The sequence below is a fragment of the Neopsephotus bourkii genome, unplaced genomic scaffold (assembly GCF_033783945.1).
Source record: "Neopsephotus bourkii isolate Nb327-2 ecotype Australia unplaced genomic scaffold, CSIRO-AGI_Nbou_v1 NB_768, whole genome shotgun sequence".
Classification (NCBI taxonomy): domain Eukaryota; kingdom Metazoa; phylum Chordata; class Aves; order Psittaciformes; family Psittacidae; genus Neopsephotus; species Neopsephotus bourkii.
Genome location: NW_026901264.1, coordinates 2,802,273 through 2,823,618, shown reverse-complemented (window position 1 = coordinate 2,823,618; position 21,346 = coordinate 2,802,273). Strand labels below are relative to the sequence as shown.

The 21,346-nt window shown below is 38.3% G+C and overlaps 1 protein-coding gene across 4 annotated transcripts in view; it reads right to left on the bottom strand.

The window, feature by feature from the left end:
- Positions 1 to 21,346, bottom strand: part of GAS2 (growth arrest specific 2) — a 109,222-nt gene that overhangs the window by 43,700 nt on the left and 44,176 nt on the right. For all 4 annotated transcript variants that reach the window (XM_061355039.1, XM_061355037.1, XM_061355038.1 and 1 more), the window contains exons 4-5: positions 12,734 to 12,875; positions 2,484 to 2,547 (exon numbers count right to left, since the gene is read on the bottom strand). In XM_061355039.1, coding sequence (XP_061211023.1) covers positions 2,484 to 2,547; positions 12,734 to 12,875 — 206 coding nt within the window. The remainder of the gene's footprint in view (positions 1 to 2,483; positions 2,548 to 12,733; positions 12,876 to 21,346) is intronic.

Here is a 21,346-nt window from a genome sequence, read left to right as displayed (position 1 = left end):
GTGCACACAATGGCTCGTTTTAGCTATTGAGATTTCACGGATAACCTCAGCATTTTGTTTTCAGAAACAACTGAAATTAAGCATAGTTTATCAGGTGATTCTATTTTTATTGGGACCTGCACCTGGAACTCCCACATTTGAGTCAAGTGGTCACATCAGTTTTCCCCTCACTGTCCATTCATGCAGACTCTCTCCCTCTAATTTGGCTACAAGGACACTATGAGAGAATATGCTAAAAGCATTGCTGCAACCTAGCTGAATTATTAGCTGTTTCTCCTAATCCAGAGTATCTGTCGACTGGGTTCAAGTTTCGCAGAACAGAGCTCAGTTCTCTCCCCTCCTCAAGCAATCCCCACTCCTGCTCACTTGTGCCTCAATCCCATTACATTCATTAAGAAGGCCTAGGCTGATTTATGTGAGATATAGGCTCTCAAGAGTAATCTAGCTGGGCAAAGCGTGCTATGACCTGGCTCCATGTGAGAAGCTACTTTGTTTTACAAGCAGAGCAGTATGTTCAAAGAAGAGAAAAGTATGAACTTATTCAGCATCTTGTACTCTTTTCATTCTTAAAAAACATACTGAGGCACCTTTTCAGGGATGTCTGCAGCTCCTGTTCTGGAAAGCAGACCCCTAAAACTGTCAAGAGACCCAGTTTGCTTTACAAAACAAGTGTACATCTGACCTCTCTTCTTTTTAAAGCAGCACAACAATTCAGCCCAACATCCTCTTTCCTATGCTTAGTGGAGACAACTACCTATTCGTTTCCATATAGCTCCTGTTTATCACACCTCAGGCAAAACTGGCATCCCATATTAAATTTTCAGTTATTTTAACTTGATGTTCCACTTCAACAGTTTCTGTGCACCTTAGAAACCTACAATATTATAAATAGGGGTTGGTTTGTTTTCAGAGATATTAGACCACGCATAAGTAGACAGACATTTGTCATTTGACCCCCAAGTTATAAACAAAATACTGTAACATAAATAGATAAAATACAATAATGACATATGGTAATATATATGGATTATAAATAAACAGCAAAATAAAAATATTTTAAAGGCAAATTAATAATAATGAAAACATTTTTAATTCATTGGTTCACTTTTCAGTTTCATGCCAGGAGCAGAGAACATCCAAGATATGGAAGCTTAAGAGAAAAAGACAACTAGGAAGGGTAAAATACTACTTTAATTCCCTTGCAGATCTGTTGAGAAATCAGATTTCAGTACAAAGTGAGACTAATCTAACTCAACCAACTTCAGCAGAATCCAATCCCACCTAACCAAGGAAGCTGGATGTTACCAAGTTATCAGCCTAGGGCAGAGCAGACATTCCTGACAGATATGACCAGAGCACAGCGTCTTTGGATGCTGGGAGATCTATCTCCAAGCTGGGGATCTTGAAAGCAGTTTGTTTGCTTAGCTATATTAAAAATCATGAAAACCAATTTCACCAAGCACCTGCAGATCAGAATTCTTTATTATTCATGGGAAGTTAAATTGATTTTTTTTTTTCAGCCATGTTGTACTGAATCCAAGTTTTAGAGATAAAAAAATTCCTGCTACCTGTAAATCAACCCTTTTCTGGCCAGTGCTATTCCTTTGCAAGCTTCCATTGACAGCGAGGGTTTTTCTCAAACTTGACCAAGAGGCAAATTTCTAGCTGAGCAGCTTTCCAAGCAAAACTATGAAGACTCATAATGCAATTGTAACACGACAATACAAGTTCTTATGCTAGCGATAAGCAAGGGCCTCTTTTGCATTGATTGCAACCACAAGGAATTCATAAATTAATGGAACTATCTGAATAGCAAGGCACCCTCACTTGATAACACATGGGTGAATGCACCAGCAATTTATACACAAGACTGGGCAGCAGCACTGCTGTTTACATATTTTGCAGCAAATCTTATGCATTCTCTGGTTAAATCTTCATCTGCAAGAAGGGGGAAATCACATTCTAATTCCTGGCATTTTGATTGTCTTGACATCAAAGATGCTACAGTGCACTGAATGTCCAGCCTGAGTAGAATCATCTGACAGAGAGCACAGATTATTAATTCAATTCTCGTATTGCTTCTGTGGGTGAAAGCAGAGCTAAGTTTATTTCAGTAAATCAGTAAAAGTCAGTGTTGTTGAGGTCAGATTTAGGCTGCATAAGTATCAATTTAATATCAGTAATGCTAATGAAAGCTCAATTGTTTTTGGAGAGATCTGACTCTTAGAAGGAAACATTGCTCCAAGAATTATTTAGAAAAAATAACTCTCTTTTCCCTCTCAATATAAGGATAACCAACGAATACGAGATTTCATATTTGTTAACAGCTACACCCAAGATATTTTTGTGTGACACCAAGACAAGCGTTCACCTTGAACCTGATGAGCATCAAAGCTCAAGATGTGCTGATTTGTTAAATCTCTCAATAGCCGCTGCTGTCAAAAATGTAAATCTCTCTTCATTCTGTAAATAATTTCACCTACCTTGCTGCAATCCTTCCAAGTTCCAGCAAACAAAGGCACACTTCTCTTGGCTGCTTGTGGAGAACTGGAAAAGTAAAGTGAAGATGGAAAACACTGAAATAAAAGCTATTTTAAAGATCTTTGTGATCTGAACATCAACATCTGTAACTCTTGACTCAGATAAAACTTGGGTTTCCTAGGCTTGCAGTGGAGTTTTACTGGAATTAAAAAGGATGGGATTGCAGAGTGGTCCTTCAAGTGCAGATGATTTAGTGAGTTCCTATTTAGTTATCCTTTAGTTACTTTGAAAATAACATTCTAAATCTAAACCATGAGTAATTATTTGGGCTATTTGGTAACCTGCAAGAAGTTCATAACCATTTAAAAATAATCAGGAGCTCTGGCAGAACAATAAAATTAAGAGAATGCCAAAATTAATTAGTAACACTAAAGTGATACTGCTCTTTCTATAAGATAAGGTAATTGCTATCCTTTAGATAAATATTTTCCTTAGCCTATTTAAATCACCAAAATAACAAAATTGCAATAGCAAAGATACGTCCCCCTCAATTTGGTCTTGAACTGGTTATGCATTCACTCTTAAAGTAAACATGAAACTAGAATACTTCATGAATTCAGCTCATCATAGACAAGAACCCAACCAAACAAAAATCTTTTCCTCTGTATATGCATATATACCTATATATGCAAGTTTTCATGCCTGGAGTTTTTTGGTTTCAGAAGCAGCTGTAGCACAACATGAACTTCTCACTAAGAAGTAACACCCTAATAATTCTTTTTCTATAATTATTATTCTTGTTTTCTCCCACAATTCTGATAATGTTCTGTAGAGAAGTACAGCAAAACACATAAGCAAAATCCAAAAATCAAGAAATGAGGAAAAGTCTATGGCTGGCTGCATAATCAACTCCCCAAAAGAAGAAAGGAAAAGAAAAAAGGAAAGAGTCATTGTGATCTTCTCTCCAGAAATACTTACTACAGCAAATACCTCATGTTGTGGATAAAATTCAGGTTTTATAAATTTCCACAATCATCAAATCATACTTTAGATTGAACTGACACAAAAAAAAATTGTATGAATATTTGTATAACATAAAAGAAACAGCAACAAAATTGAAGAGACATCAATATGATGGGTGGACCACTCGGTGGATAAAGAACTGGCTGGAGGGCCGCACACAAAGAGTTGTGGTCAATGGCTCAATGTCTGCCTGGAGACCAGTAACGAGTGGTGTCCCTCAGGAATCAGTGTTGGGACCAGTCTTGTTCGACATCTTTGTCACTGACATGGATAGTGGGATTGAGTGCACCCTCAGCAAGTTTGCTGATGACACCAAGCTGTGCGGTTCGGTTGATACACTGGAGGGAAGGAATGCCATCCAGAGGGACCTTGACATGCTTGTGAGGTGGGCTGATGCCAACCTCATGAAGTTTAACCATGCCAAGTGCAAGGTCCTACACCTGGGTCGGAGTAATCCCAGGCACAGCTACAGGCTGGGCAGAGAAGAGATTCAGAGCAGCCCTCCAGAGAAGGACTTGGGGGTGCTGGTCGATGAGAAAATGAACATGAGCCGGCTTCAGTGTGCGCTTGCAGCCCAGAAAGCCAACCGTATCCTGGGCTGCATCAAAAGGAGTGTGACCAGCAGGTCGAAGGAGGTGATCCTGCCCCTCTACACTGCTCTTGTGAGACCTCACCTGGAGTATTGTGTGAAGTTCTGGTGTCCTCAACATAAAAAGGACATGGATCTGTTGGAACAACTCCAGAGGAGGGCCATGAGAATGATCAGGGGACTGGAGCACCTCCCATATGAAGATCATCTGAGAAAGTTGGGGCTGTTCAGCCTGAAGAAGAGAAGGCTGCGTGGAGACCTCATAGCAGCCTTCCAGTATCTGAAGGGGGCCTATAGGGATGCTGGGATGAACTCTTCATTAGGGACTGTAGTGGTAGGACAAGGGGCAACGGGTTAAAACTTAAACAGGGGAAGTGGGTTAAAACTTAAACAGGGGAAGTTTAGATTGGATATAAGGAGGAAATTCTTTCCTGTTAGGGCAGTGAGGCACTGGAATAGGTTGCCCAAGGAGGTTGTGAATGCTTCATCCCTGGCAGTGTTCAGGGCTAGGTTGGACAAGGCCTTGGGTAATATGGTTTAGAGCAAGGTGTCCCTGCCCATGGCAGGGGGGTTGGAACTTGATGATCTTAAGGTCCTTTCCAACCCTAACTATTCTATGATTCTATGATTTGCCTTTAATGAGTTAAGACATTTGCTGTATAAATATTCTGATTATCTAAAGGCTCATCTAAATCAAATGCATAAAGGAAAAAAAATCCCATACCTGAAAAAGACATTGCAATGTCTAGTTAAAGCTCTCAAAGTCATTACTTCACCCTATGATGTGTGCATGATCTAGAATATGAATCCAGACTTACACATCTCTAAATAACTAATGCCCTGAGGCAGATCTTCAGCTTCTGCAACTTCAACTTCACGCTTAATTGACTTGAATAAATGCATAGAAAGTTGTTAGTTGAATGCTCATCCCACTACCTTTTACTAGAGATGTGTGCATTTTTCCTCTCTCATCTCATCCAACTGTATTTCCAGAAGTGAAACTGCAGAGCATGAAAACTAAAATGGCACTGCACTAGGAAAATACTTTTACCCTTCAAGTACCTGTTATTACAAATATAAAAGATGCAGACTTAGACATTCAACTATGCTCAATATTCTTCCTTGCCATATCAATAATTTTATGAAATATTTACCTTTACTATTAATGAGCATTTTCAAGTATCACATACATTCATGACCCTAGAAATGTATCCCTCTGCTTTAGTTTGAAACCAGTTGGGACTGCCCCTAAATAAACCTTAAGAAATAAGGCATCCCCCCCAAATATAAATAGAATAAACTAGTTTTGGAATAGCCAAGAGGAGTCCAATATTTATGAATTACATTTCACACATATGCACATCTGAGGAGAAAAAGAGGCTCAAGTAATACCTTATGGGAAAAAAATCCACAAATAGAACTGGAAGATTTGATTAAGAAAGGTAAAGTGGTTTTCTTTCAATACTTAAAGCTCTTCTACCCAAAGAAAATTCCAAGTCTTTTAGCAAATCTGACTTGACATAATTGAGACACATTTCATGCATTTCACATAGCACAACGTGACATCGTAAAGTCATGAGAGGATGAAGAGCTGTGGAGGCAACAATGAACCACAACAAACATCTGGTCATCCAATGAGAAGATGATGACACAGCACTTCCAACAAAAAAACATTAGCATTCCTGAGGACTATACCAGTTTATGTATTCTGGAATTTCAGAGACAAACAAATGTCATTTTGTGTACTGAAATACCCACTGGAAATAATTTGGATTCTCCAACAAAAATTTGCATTTTTTTCCCCCCCCAAAGACTGTCTTTTTAATGGGCTACAACCTCACAAGAAACTGCTCAGGAGTTAAAGCTAAAGTCAGAGAGATTCCAGACTGCATTTCTTGGACCATTCTCTTCATCCCAAAAGTTCAGGATAACCTTGAGCAAGCAAATCAGATCATAGCCTTTTTGAACAAGCAGCACTTTTGAGTGCCTTGATTTCTGAGTATTGATCTTGACATACTTTTTGCTTGGTGCCATTCAGCAATGCCAGAAACAACTCAATATTTACAGTCACTTTCAAAAGGCTGCCTTTTAAACTTCTGGGGAAAAAAGCTACCTTTACACTTTTCCATCTAGAAGACAGAAAGAGCAACGTTTCTTACACTTCCTTCCCCAGTTTTACTTACAGAGGTTGAGCTAATTTATGTTTTCAAAGCACTTCAAGATATCTTAGAGATGCAAAAACTATTTCAGAAGCACTACGCAGTGTCAAAATCTCTTATTATTTAAAATAAGTATGCCACTAAAGAAAATGCATTAATATTTTAATTCTTGATGTGCTCTGATTTAATTCACATCTGTATTCTGACTATACTGGAGTTCATGGCTAACCACACTACATTCAGGCTTAAAAATATCTAATTGTACATATGTGTGTATTTTAATAACTAATATAATTTGATGACTACACACAATTCATTCTGAAGCTCAGACTGAAATGTAACACCTGTACCCATGGCATTCTATTATACCTGGGGATCTACAGCTACCGCTTTCTGAATTACTTACTATCATCTATGTTAATAGTGGCACTTCAGTAATAGGCACCACCTCAACTTTTTTAGTTAATCCCAGGTACCTCACATGGCAGACAGACATTTGCTAAGCAACACATTTGCTGTAATTGCAGCAATTTATATGCAGCTAGACACAGTAAATACTGGCAGCTGAACAAGGATTTTTAGAAACCAACTTCATTCCATCTATGGCCACATACACAATTCACTGCACAGCCTTTAAAATTGACAGTCAACAATTCATTTCCACAACAGTACTAATCTGTGCTGTAAAGAATTCAAAGAAAAATAAAAAATAAAAATTAAGATTTTTCTACACATGCAATTAAAGTATAAGTATTAAATATAAAAAAGCACATTTATATAGCTACTATTCTAAAATACTTACTGCCTGGTCTCTAGGGTACTGCTGAGTTTCCTAATCCTGTATTTTGCATGAATTCAAAGCCAACACAACCAGTGATCCCACTACAAAGTCTGATATGGCTGCTCTGGCTGCATGTGGGAGCTACGTGACGGAGCCACAGTCACTTCTGCTGATGTCATTCAGTAGCACCAACAAAATACTATCCTTCTGCATCTTGCACCATTCTCCAAACACCTTCAGGTTTTTACAACAATGAAGCACGTCAGGAGAGAACAACATACCAGTTATGAGTTTATTTCAGTTCATGAACTATACTAAACCAAGATCTACCCTAAAGAGAACACAGCTATTGTAGGGGAAAAATAACCCATGACCACATCAGACAGTTACAGTTTAACTAATGCAGTACAGCCAGCCTTAATTACAGGCCAAGTATTTCACTTTGCATCATTAATGTATTTTTTTGTATCCAATTTCATATACGTTTTCAAGCTTCCACAGGGGGAATAAAACAATATTCCTGGAGAACCCTTGGCCAGACCTCCCCATCTGACATTAGCAAGAGGAATGAACCAACTAAGTAACCACAGGCATGTAGCAAATTCTAAATGTAGGAGACGTACACTACACAGATCTACTGCATAAAATGAATGGAAATACCCACCTTGCCAGAGACTCTCACTGACAGCATTTGCCTGACAAGAAAGCCATGTGAAGATTTAGAAATCATGCATACAAGTCCAGCTTATTTTAGGTGTCCTGACAGTTACAGACCATTTTGCTTTACGTTTCATTCATTTCAGTTACTTCTCACCTGCTGTCCTCATTGCCTGCATCTTTTCAAACTACTTCCAGGGGCTCTTTTTTTTTAACCATAGTTCCTTTTCAGCTCCTAGCAAGCTTTTATCCCTGTTCCTCTCCGGCTATAACTTATTTCTCCATAATGTTTCCATCTTGTTGCTGCCCCTTCTTTATTTTACAGGTCCTTTTCTCCTGATCAATCACCTCTTGTTCTCCTCCCTTGTATCTAATTTCTTTCCTATCTGCTGTTCATATTTCTGAAGCATTTTTACCTCACTGAAAGCAAAGAGATTTTCCAAAGGAGCTTAATACTTATTGTCTTCCAATTGCCATCAGAATTCAACACATTCAGGGAAGATTTTCGAAAGGTTGATCCCATGATCCTTCTTCATGTTGTCTTTCTCCTTTTTTTTTTTTTCCTATTTTTAAACAGTGTTTGACAAAACATACTCTGTTCAACATATCCCAGACATATCCTCACTTCTGCATCCAGGAGTTAGACTATGATATACTTAAATCAAGGAGTTGTCTCCATCCCCTGTTTCAGCACTATCACTTGTGTGAATCTCAAAAGAATTAAGGTTTCAAACACAGTAAATCTACCGATAATAATGAATTATTCTAGAATGAATTTAGAAATCACAGATATTAATAATTTATGGAAATACATTAACTTAAGGTGCTAATCTAATGGTAATAACAGTGTCCAGGATGCTTCTAGAATCCTCAAAACAAGGCATATTAGACTGTATTATAAGTTTAGTAAAATGTTGTGAAAGGCAGGACAAGGGCTTATTCTGATTGCAACTACGTGTAAAATTCAATACGCTGTTACAAGCTGTAAATGTGTCACTGTGAAAGAATGGTCAAAATACTTCAATTTATGAAAATAGATAAACAAGAATAATGTATGTAAAAAAAAAAGCCTCTTTTTTTAAAAAAAAAAAAAAGATCACATCAGAATAGGTACCAGAAACATCAGTGATTAAGTCAATTATTTCCATCAAGGCACTAGATGTTTTTGTTTAGGGAACCTGTCATTAAACTTGAATCAAAGTTGCACCAAAAGAAGTCCATGTCACACACTGTATCACATATTGTGTGTACACACAAAGTTACAGAATACACAAGCACAAAACCTTAATACAGCACTATCATCCAATGACTTCCAAAGCAAATGATGCACATTAACATGCTGGCACATTTGGCAAACCCTTGTCTTGATGGGTGGACTCTGTCATAGAAGAGATGCAGAGTATTCACTGCTTCCAAATCCTTTAATCATCCAACAACACCGTTACCAACAAAGAGTTCATAACTGAATGCTTTAAGTTCACTTTAAATAAAGCAGTAACAGAAATTCTTACCATTCTTTACTTGGCCAAGAAGAGCTTTCTTTGAGTATTACACTCTTCAGGCTTGAGCACCATAACTACAAATATATCCATCTATAATGCTTCCAGAAATGTTACTACCATAGCTGTCTGGATCTGCTGCTCTAAAACCTACAAAAAGGAACTTAAAAAAATATATACAGCATGCAAACAGAGGTGTTACAGTTAGTATTACTTTCCTTAAGACTGCAAAGAGATAATGCATCATGTCCCAAGTCCTAGATATGGCACAAATTCAGGCTGCTGAAACATCCAGAGAACCCCAAAGACAGGCATCTCCAGATTTTCCCAGATGATATAAATTTGGACTCTGGATCCTAGTTTTTGGTATCAAAGCTTATTGGTCTTCTTTAAGTACACCAACTAAAACAAATACTTATGAAAAGCACACTGAATTGGTCAATGCGTGCAGGGAGCAATCAGGGTCTCACTTTATTTTTGCAGCATTCCAGATGTTACCTACATACTGTGGTGCTATATTTGTTACCATTATCTTTTGGCAACTGATAAAACAGGTACACCATCCATCTTTTCTTTGCAAGGGCATAACTCTTGACACATTCCTGCCAGGTCTCTGCAATAAGCTAAGGGCAAGACACATAGATTGCTATCAGTCAACCCTGGCTGTCTTGTTCAGTCTTTACAGAAAACTGTATTTCTAATTTATTTTTATTTTAAGCTATGTTAACGCATCGTAACATTCAGCAAGACAAAATACATCCTACTGCGCTACTAATTTATAGTTAATTATGTCTTAACTGCATTGTTTTTAAACTTCTGAGCTCTTTACTGATCTCTTTCAAGGACCCTTAAAGTAACTCTACTGATCAGAGGACATAATTTTATCTACCAGCCCAGCAAATATCACTTGTATTTTTTCCCCTTCTACTTATTCTGAACAAAGTCTTTGATCCCATTTCCTTGTTTAGCTCAGCTGAACAGCCCAAATGCAACAGAACATTTGAACCCATGATTAGTCTGAATGCTAAAAACGTGGGAGTGTTGGAAGCATTTGTGTGCAGTTATGCTTACATGATTTCCAAGGCTTCAGAACTCATCACGATGAGAATATATTTTTAAATAATGAGAAATAATAGCAGTTAATTTCTTGGTTAGCACCTATCTAGTTTTGCTGACCTCTGAACAGACACGTCAAAACTGCTCTTATAATGGCAGTAAACAAATTTGACAGAAAAAGGCCTCAGGAATGCCTTATGAGATACAGTGGTATGAACAAAACAACACTATTTGCATCTAATTAAATAATACAGTATTTGGATACATACGGCAGGAACAGAATATAAAAGAAAGGTAAAAGTCAAGTCAATTAAGAACATGAACACAGTGGGGTTCCTCAATCTAGACAGAAGCTGCTGCTTTATCACTAGCAATTTACATATCAATACAGTTTGCGAGCTATGGAGAAAAATCACAAGGAAACACAAAACCCAGTTACCTCTGTAACCATAATTTCACCACATTTATTATAAAGAAAAAAAAACACATCAAAATTCCATGAGGCAGTGCCAACACTTAGATGTCATTCACACACGTTTCTCACCACTTGATATATTACTTACCTTTGCTGAAATTTTATTCCCTATGCAGTGGAGAAGTGATTTGTGGGAGAGAGAGGAACACAAAAGCTTTAGATTGGCAACTGCTATGATTCATCATTCTTTCTAATGCTGTAAAAAATCCTCAAGTGAAATCAACACTTCTATGAGTTCTAGCACAAACTGAGGGAGGAGCATCTGTTTTTAACATTTTTAGAAGTGGCATGGCTACTACCCCCTTCCCAACTCTAGAAAAATGAGTCAAAATATTACTGAGTCCTAATCCTATTTCCAGCACCGCAAGTCTTTTCAACGAGTACATAAACAGGAGCACTTGGAGAAGGAAGACAACAGAACCTAGTTTCAATCGGACAAGAAAGTTACTAATCGAACAAATCTAACAGAGCACAACATGTAATTCTGCAATTTCATTTCACTCTTCTGAGAGACGAAGATGTTCATCTTGAATATCAACTTGCCAGGTGCATTTGCACTCCGTGTTCTACTGCAGCAGTCAAAGCACTGTGTAAGTGTAAAAATTAACTTATCCAGAGAATGTTGGTATTTCAGCTATGCCAATTCCATATCTAAACAAGAACTTGTTTCATAATGATGTGCAAGCAAATTCCTTATACAAAATGCTCTCAATTTTGCAGTTAATCTATTACTGGAACAATGGTAAACTCCTGGGTTTACCATAGTAGTACAAAGTATAAATTAATTCAAGTGCTTTATTAACCACGAGTTCTTCTGCTTATCTCAGACATTGGAGGTTTGGGGCTCCTTCATACTTGTGTTTGCAAGTTTCTTTGTCCTAGGTAGTGCCCAATTACTCCATTATTTCAAGTCTTTGGAAACACAGTTGCTGTTCATCTTCTGCGTGATTTACCACATCCAATAAGAAATTCAACTTGAGGATTTAATTAACAAAACAGAGACAATACATATATCCTCCTATTTTTGATTGATACCAATTTCTCTTCTGCCAAGCATTTTCTCCTGGACATACAAAATAATTTAAAACCCTCACAGAATGCAATAATAGAAAAATGAAGAAAAATAGAAAAATGGAGAAGAAAAAAAATTGCTTCAGAAATAGTTGTGCTAGAAGAGTAAGACTGTAAAAGAAGGGAAACAGATCACACAGATAAGAACTTTAAAAGGCAAAGACTTTTTAACCAACAGAACAAAGAAGCCTCTTGATTCATCACAGTATGTTCATTTATCTTCCATAGAAACAGAGCTGTCTATCATCACAACTTCTCTGCACTTTCATCTGAGTTCAGCTAACAAACAAACATTTGATTCTCTTCATTTCATGGTATTTGGCTAAAAAACTCTTGCTGTAAGATTTCCTTTGAAGACAGAAAAGTTAAAATAATGAAGAACTGTAGTTGTTCTTCATGAAGACACGAAGAACAGTGATTTCCTAAAGCAGTCCAATTCTTTTGTTGGAACGCTCTGAAGCACTACTGTTGGATAATTTTTATCCAGAGCTGAACAAGAGAATCTGGTGGAAAAAAGGTCAGTACAGGCAACAGAAAAAATTTCCTGTTTTCTTGCCTTCTGCACAACCCACTGAAGCTCCATGAATAGCTAAATGTCTCCAGCCAAAATAGAGCCTGCACTGACAATCCACTCTCCTGAAACAGAAATACACCACCCTATACAGCTAACTAAGGAACTGCATTCCATGGTCAAAAAAGTGGGTGCAGGATCAAAAATCATCTGTGTGCAAGAAATCACAGCAAGATATTTTTGCCTCATGTACTTATGAATTTCAGAGGATATGTATTTTATTTGTTCAAGCTTCAGATAAGGGACAGAATTAACATAGTTGGGCACAGGTCAGATTTGGAGTCAGGCTCTAGTAAGAGAGCCATTCTGTCTTCAAAGGCAAATACAAAAGTTATTTACAATTACCAACTACTATATAAACAAATACATACCCAAACCTTCGGATTCAAACAAGCAGGTATCATCCACCCCCACATCTCTGCACCAGGATAAGAAATTTGCTGTGTTGTCCCGTGCAAAAAAAGACCCTGAAGGAGCATTGGCTTTGCATGGAATCTTTCTCACTGGTAAGGTCTGAAAAACAGAAGTTCTCTATTTAGATAAATGATACATGTTAACATAATCATAGAACTCTAGGATGGTTTGGGTTCATGCAATCTTAGAGGTCATCCAGTTCAACTCTCCTGTCACAGGCAGGGACACCTTCCACTAGACCAGGCAATACTTAAGTGTTATGAAATCAATATGCAGATCTTGTATAGATGCGTGACTGCCACCAACGTATTTCCTTGTCCATTAAAAAACTGCAAGCAAGGAAGAATGAGAAGTGATGAAGTTGTTAACCACAGTCTTTTCAAAAGCAACATGATAGGCTGAATAAATATTAACAACTTCTTCAGAATATTAGCAACTACAAATTTGGGAATTCCTGTTTGGTCCAGTTCACTGAATAAACAAACAAAACAAACAAAAAACCCACCCAACTTTATAAATACAGACTTTAAACCTGGAACTGAACTTTCCCAAAATCAAGGGTTAATTAGTTTCAGGTGTATATTAGGAGAAAAGCATGGTCTAAAGCAATAGGTCTTGAGGCCATAAGCACTTCAGAAACATCACAGTCTCTCATTTAACAACACGTAGATGCCCCCTATTCACAATAAAAAATGCAATCTAATAGCAAAGAGATTAAGCTCTAATATGGAGACATGCTCAGCTTGTTCCAGAATAGTTAATTTATATGATTTGGTATTGGAGGAGACGCTATCAGTATCTGAAGCAAACAGTAATGACACCAAGCATTTTGCTTGCATTGGTACATTTACTGAGACATGTAAAAAGAATACTTCAGCATTTAGTTCTCATTCAAGGTTTCTTTTCCTTAAAATGAAAAGTAGTCATCATCCAGGGCAAAATGAAGAAAGAATTAAAAAATGAAGCATTGTTACTACCCAACATTAGGAACATCTAAACCATGGAGGAATTCAGAGGCCAAGTCCATTTGAATGTGCTGCTTTATGAACTATTTCCTTCTGGAGTCAGTAGTTACTTGATGGCAAGTGAGTTAAGAGACAGAAAACTGAAAATAGGGTCTCTATTAGTTCCTAGGTCTATGTCCAAAAATCTGGTTTTAACAGTCCAAAATAATTCTTGGAAATGCAGCCAGGGAAAAAGACACTGGAGTAAGCTTGCCCTTACAACAGCTGCTGGTAGCACACTAATGTTGTCAGTTTCTGTAGGATTTTGTATTAGACACATGATAGAAGCAATGTAATTGCATAGAGTACCCTAGATGCATAGGGATGCTGGGGAGGGACTCTTTATTAGGGACTGTAGTGATAGGACAAGGGGTAACGGGTTCAAACTTAAATAGAGGAAGTTTAGATTGGATATAAGGAGGAAATTCTTTCCTGTTAGGGTGGTGAGGCACTGGAATAGGTTGCCCAGGGAGGTTGTGAATGCTCCGTTGCTGGCGGTGCTCAAGACCAGGTTGGACAAGGCCTTGGGTGACATGGTTTAGTGTGAGGTGTCCCTGCCCATGGCAGGGGGGTTGGAACTTGATGATCTTCAGGTCCTTTCTAACCCTAACTATTCTATGATTCTATGATTCTACTCACCTCTATATACCTGATAAACCAGATTGCAAACATGAGGAGATAGTAATACTTTTCTGTATTGTATTAGCAGAAAACACTGACCATTTTACATCATATTTTATAGAAAAATACAAGTAAACCTTGTGTCACAGACATCACATCACCTCCTGGACTATTCAGAATAAGGGAGAAAAAGGAAGGAGGAAGTAGGGAAATGAAGACAGCTATTCACTAAATCCAGAATACATAAAGCCCAATGAAACCTCAATTCTTCCAAGGGGCTCTGGATACGGAACAACCTTACACATCAAAACACAAGCAACTTTTGAGCCAGTATTTTAAATCCCTTTCTGTTCTTCTGGGAGTGGGGGTGCTCAGTTCCTCACAGACCAGGGCTTTGGTTTCTTTTTCTTTTCTTTTCGTAAGAGAGGAATAAAACCCAAAGCTGGTAGCACTAGACATATTTCTAGCCTAGCACCCTTTTCACATCATGCTAATGTCTTCAAAGAAACTGAGTATCTGCACCCCGATGTAAATTCACATTATACTCCACAGACTGCTTCACATGTTGAACTGCGATTTAACAGCCTTTATGAAGAAGTAATTTGTCCACCTCTGTCCCACCTACATCCTTCCTCAGGAGACTTTAATTGGACAAGTCTAATAACCTTAAAAGAGAACCCACTTCTGTTGAAAGGAGTCAGACAAAATTCTCTGGCAGAGTGTGGGAGGAAGGTCAACTAGTCCTGTCTGCATTCAGAGAAAAGCTGTCAAAACAAGCCCTTTGTTCCATGATTTTCTACTAAAACCTTACAAAAAACATGGAAAAAAAAAATAAAGTTCCTTCCTGAAAATAATTTCCTTAGCAAAGGTCTAACCTGACCTTACTTCCTCCAGCACAGGAGAGGAACAAGCAGTGTGGGCAGGGATGTTTAACTGGCTAAGAAACAGCAGCAGAGAGCAAGATGGGAAACAGACCAGGAGCAGGAAGAGTTCTGCTGCTCTGTGAAGGAAGATGAGGCAGGAGCTAAGTGTAACCCCAGCACAGGTGGTGGCAGCCCTCACTGGCAATGGAGCAGTCCCACAGCACCCAAGTTGGGCACTGCTGGTGGCATAACAGCTTTAGCCAGCTGCCTTGTGACAAAATAAGGTGACAAGTCAGGTTCTAGTGTTACAGAATCACAGAATGGTCTGGGTTCCAACCCATCTGAGTTGCAACTCCCTGCCATGGGCAGGGACACCTTCCACTAGACCAGGTTGCTCCCCATCCAACCTCGTCTTGAACACTGCCAGGGATGTTTGACTGATAAGCAGAACATAAGCCCAGGGGCAAGGCTACAGCAGAAGCTGATGCTTCAGTCACAAAGCCCAGCCAGCTAAGAGAACAGATGGAGATGGTCTGTCCACAGCTTAGCTTAGGCAAAAGTGGGGGTAAGGACAAAGGTAGCTCCTGGGCCACAGGCATAGAGGGCAGGCTGAGATACCAAGTGAGGCTGGTCAACACCGTTAGGGTCCCCTCAGGTCCTAACAGCAAGTATTCTGTGTTTTGCAGTGTTTCATTGGACTCAATCCATTCAGAAATACTTAGCTAGTTTATAATTGACTGTCTTGTCAATAAATTCAAAGAGGTGCCATTTCATAGTACTGTACCTTAAATACATAGAACATCCACTGTAGATACAACACGCTGCTTCATATTCTCACAGAAGCAAACTACCAGCAGCTATAAACTAGTTTAATACCATTAAAATTAAACATAATGAAATTCTTTTCCCATTACTACTTGAGTATTTGAAGTAATACATTGTCAGACTAGTCCTGGAAACCAGGAGTTGCTCCTTGGCAGAGATGCCCTCAGCACTACGAAAGCAGCTAGAAGCAAGGAGATATCAGGGAGAAACTGCTCTGCTTTTCTTTTAAGGGGCTGTTGGGAAGGCTTTGCAATGCCTGGCAGGAACGCAGAAAACTAGTTTTCTGCTGGGTCACTGAGGCTCTCCTGTATTAACACATGAATAAATCTGGTTCTAAATATTTTATGTTTTCTGATTTAGGCAGATCATACTGACTGACTATAGAAATGCTTTCAAAAAAAGCAACTCAAAACAGAGGGCTTATGTGTATACATGAAATCTGTATTGATGTCATCTACATATGAAAATACAGATGAAATCTATGTAGGTTATATAGAAGTCTTTATATATCACATTTCAATACAAATCATATGATATCTGTGCAGTTAGAGTCAGCAAATAAACCACTGCTAACTATCCACAAATTACACTTCTACAGCTTGACAACTACGATAGACCTTTAAACACATCAGGCAACTTAGCTTCACCATGAAGCTCAGACAACTGAAAAACTGTCTGATTAATGGGTGCCCTAAACAACTCAGAAGAGAAACTCGCAATATTAAAAATGAGGCTTGTCCTGGACTACAGACGGAAAAAGCTTACATTATTTAAGGAAAAGAAAAAATACAAGCTCTAAGTCATTTTAGGAAACAAATACTACACAGATAAATATTCCTGGCCTCACACGATGTCACTAAAACATAGGAAACTATATTTCATTGCATTTCCCACAATATTAGGGTCTTGCTGAAGAGAACCGCAACAGAAACACCCTCTTCTCTATTCAACAACAGCACAATCAGGTTGATCACAAAAATCATACAGAAACACTCGTATTTTCTGATCACCTAATAAATTTCCCTCCCACCTTTTAAATAGAAGTCTACTTTTTTAATATTTCCAAAACTGTCAGGGTAACGTTCAATCTATAACGCATGAAAGCTTAAAGGCGTCACAGGCAAATATTTTTTACTGATTTGTATAAATGGCCTGACTATCTCACAAGTACTTTCTAACAGATCATTCTGAAGTAATTAGGTTTCCATATGGCAAAAGTGACTTTTGTTGACATAGTATAATATAACTGCAGTTGCTTTGAAACAGCAGTGTCCGCAATTACTCCTATCAAATAGCATGAAAACAATTCCCCAGTCACGCTCCTTTTACAATCTTGTCTTCTTGATGTGTGTGCATGTAGTTTCACATGCAGGATGTGAAAGTGTGAGTGAAACATATGATGGTATCCTGGAAAAATGCTGCCAGGTTCACATTAAAACCCAAAAGGTAGTCTCTTACACCCATGCTCTGAAATCACATGGAATAACGTAAATTTGTGCCATTTTTCCAAAATGAGGGACAACAAACACATTAAAGCCCCCATTTTTTACAGCAGACTTGAGCCACATTTTGAAGATTACTAATCATACTTCCTTCTTTGAGTAGATACTATTAGGAAACAGCTCTTCCCTGTGAGGGTGCTGAGGCGCTGGCACAGGTTGCCCAGAGAAGCTGTGGCTGCCCCATCCCTGGCAGTGTTCAAGGGCCAGTGGGATGGGGCTTGGAGCAACCTGGTCTAGTGGAAGCTGTCCCTGCCCATGGCAGGGGGTTGGAACTGGATGAGCTTTAAGCTCCCTTCCAACCCAAACCAGTCCGGGATTCTATGACTTCGCAAATTTTTGAATAGTCACTTCCACTTGAATTAAAGGAAAAAGACTGACAATGTTGCTTGTCATATAAGAGGGTTACAGTTAGGTAGGTACTCATATATGTTTGACATGGTTTAGTGGTGGGCTTGGCAGTCCTAGGTAACAGTTGGACTTGATGATCTTAAAGATCTTTTCCAGCCTATTTGATTCTCTGATAGGAAAAGTTTTCTTTAATCACCTGATGTCCTACATTGACCAAAATGGGGGGAGAAACTACTCTGTGGAGGCTGCAGCACCTGACTGCAGTGGTGTCTCTCATGTGGCTATTTAGTGCCATGTGAGCACAAATTCATACTGAAATGTGAGTATATCGCCTAGAAAACCATGTATCTGGTTCAGAACTTTTTACAGTTTTGCCTTTACTACTTGCCTCTTGCTACTGACCTCAGAGCTATTCTTTTTCTTCCTCAATTCTTCCCTTGTTTTCCTCAGATATTTTTAGAAAAGCCCTCTTCCTCCTCATAAAATTAGCTCATTAGGATAGGGAATACCAATGATGTTCTGCCACAATCTTCTCTACAAATGATTTTTTTTCTCCCTGTCTTTTATTAATTTATTAAACCTAAGAGAGCTGAAGCTCATTGCTACCAGAAGGTACTCTTACTGAGCTGCGGCAATTCACCTCATCACAAAGTTACAGGACAGTCAACTTAGTTGCCATTTCTAATTCTTCAGAAACTCAAACCTAAAAAGTATCAGATGCTATTTATAAAACATGAAAGTAGTGGCCCAGGCACTCATTCCAGCAAAGGAAAATTAGGCTCACCTTAGCCTGCTCTGCAGTGCCAAAACTCAGGATTAGTCAATAGAAGTAAAGTATACACAAGTATGCATCAGACATTAAATAAATGAAACTGTAATACCCACAAGGTAAAATAACTACTCCTAGGCAAGGTGGGCCCAGTTTTGTTCTCTCCCTACCCCATTTACTATAGGAGACAATGCTTTCCAAATATAAAAACTGGAGAAGCAATCAAAAGAATCTGCTAAATGAATATCCAAAACGGCTAGAAGGAACTCTGCATATGGAAACACATGCACAGAATTTGCAATTAACTGTTTCCCACTGAAAAAAAAAAAAACCCGAAGAAAAAAAAATATACTGTGCCCCCCCCCACCCAAAAGCTTCAATAAAAGTTAAAATCCAGGAAAATTTTCAAAACAAAAACTCAACATGGAAGTTTTGAAGGCTTAGGAGACATCAATCAAAATTGCCAAGCTTTTCAACAGACACCAGAACCAGGCACAGCTTCCAGATGAGTGAAAAATGACATGGCACTTGCAACAAATAAAGCATCCCTAGGCAATCCATTTAACAACTGGCAAAATATTTTCCTTCATTGAAATACAGTCTTTGTGCTGTCATATTAAGTACTGTAGAGAGAAACCATTAAATGGAATAGCAGGTTGGATTTCAAGTTTAAAAATCACCTGTTGGTTAGATTTTTACCCTATATAACCATCACAGAGATCATCAAAAGCCAGAGTCACTCTACCAATTTCCTAGGTTCTAAGAAAGCATTTGTGATCTCTTTGGAATACCTAACAGATTTATGATACGCAAATAAAAATAATTAATATCATCAAGGCTTTATATCAACCTATAAACTACAATGTTAAAATAACTGCAGAACCAAGTTAATGGTTTAACCATGCAATTAGTGTCAAAGTAGAATGCATCTCCCACTTCTTCCACACAGAATTAGTTTTATATTCCTAAAAGTAATTATAGATAGAGAATAAGATTATTTTAACAACAATATAGTTTTTAAAGTCAAGATTTGATTCATGGCTTTGTTCTAAGTGCTCTACTGGTCACACAGAATAATGAACACACTGGTTATCATCCTGAAAAAGATGGGGTTAATAAACAGTTATGAAAAATTAATGTAACTGAAACACTACAACTCCTGCTTCTAGTAGTGTTAGAAAACCAAGGAATGGAAGAGATGACTCAATTCACATATAGTGCACCAGACAACTGGGAGATCCAGAAGTAAATCATGTCAAAACTTGGCAAGGCAGAAGCTTAATTCACCAGCATATTTGATTATTTGACTAATAATTAATTTAAATGCACTCAAGGGACATGTCCCTTTCAACATATGGAGACAGAAATCACAAAGTCTGCCAGAATCAGGTGGACACTGATGAGAGGCTGGCTGTTGGGCAGCTGGATAACACAGAGACCAACAGCCAGGAATCTTCCATTGGAAAGCAAGTGAGGCACAATTAATCATAGAATATCAGGTTGGAAGGGACCTCAGTGATGATTTGGTCCAACCTTTCTTTCCAAAACATGACCTAGACTAGATGTCCTAGCAGCCTGTCTAGCCAAATCTAACAAGTATCCAGTATCAGGGAGTCCATCACTTGCCTGGGGAGATTATTGCAACAGCTGATTGTAAGAGAAGTTGACAACCAAGAGCCCATTTAAAGTGTCCGACTGTTCCTGCCCACTCCATTTGTGTAATTGAGGATGGAATTAAGTCACTGTAGTCCAAAATCTTGGGAAGGTCTTAAATTAACATTCAAAACTTCAAGACATCTAACTCTCTAACATAGCTATGCCTACTAAGTCATGGCAAAGACCTCCTGGCTGGGCTCCTGAAAACAAATCCAATAGGCAGAGCCTGGGATTCAGTAGCTCATTCCCATGCAATAAATGCTATGTCCTTGGACCTCTAGTTTTCAGAGTTTATGTTATGATGAGGATTGATAAAATTCGCATTTCATACAGGTTCTTAGGTAAATTCCATGAGAACACAATGGAGCAATTCTCACAGTTGCTCTTTCAGAGGACTATCACACCTTATTTTTTGATACGTGATTGTGAGCTTTTCCCTCCCACAATCACAGAAGCCAGAGCTGAATCAATGTAGGGTTAGCTGAAGAAGTTGAAGAAGCCTCGTTTCTGAATCTCCCTCATTTATATTGTAATTTAATGAGAAAACCAGGAGGACTGCCTTTCACCAAGTTGTTTGTGGCTATCTCACTGTCACACAGTATGACCTGTGAATGAACATGGCAACTACATGAATTAAGTAGCATTTTTTCCATTAGAAATAAACTATTCAAATCTGAGTGGAGCTTCATAGGACACATTTCAAAAAGCATCTTTTTAACCAACAATCATCTTACCAAACATCACATTCTTGAAGGGGATATGATTCTCTCAAAACAAATATGAAAAATACTAAACATTGTCAAAACCAACTCATTTTAGTCTCAAACTTCAAAATCACTTCTTCCCCTTAATCATTCCAGAATGCAGGCTAAGGACAACACTTATGTCTGAATAGCTGAAGTCCATCAAAATACATTACAGGTTCTAAAATTTCATATTGAAAGATGTTTCTGTACTTTCACTTACAGTGAAGTGTAATAAA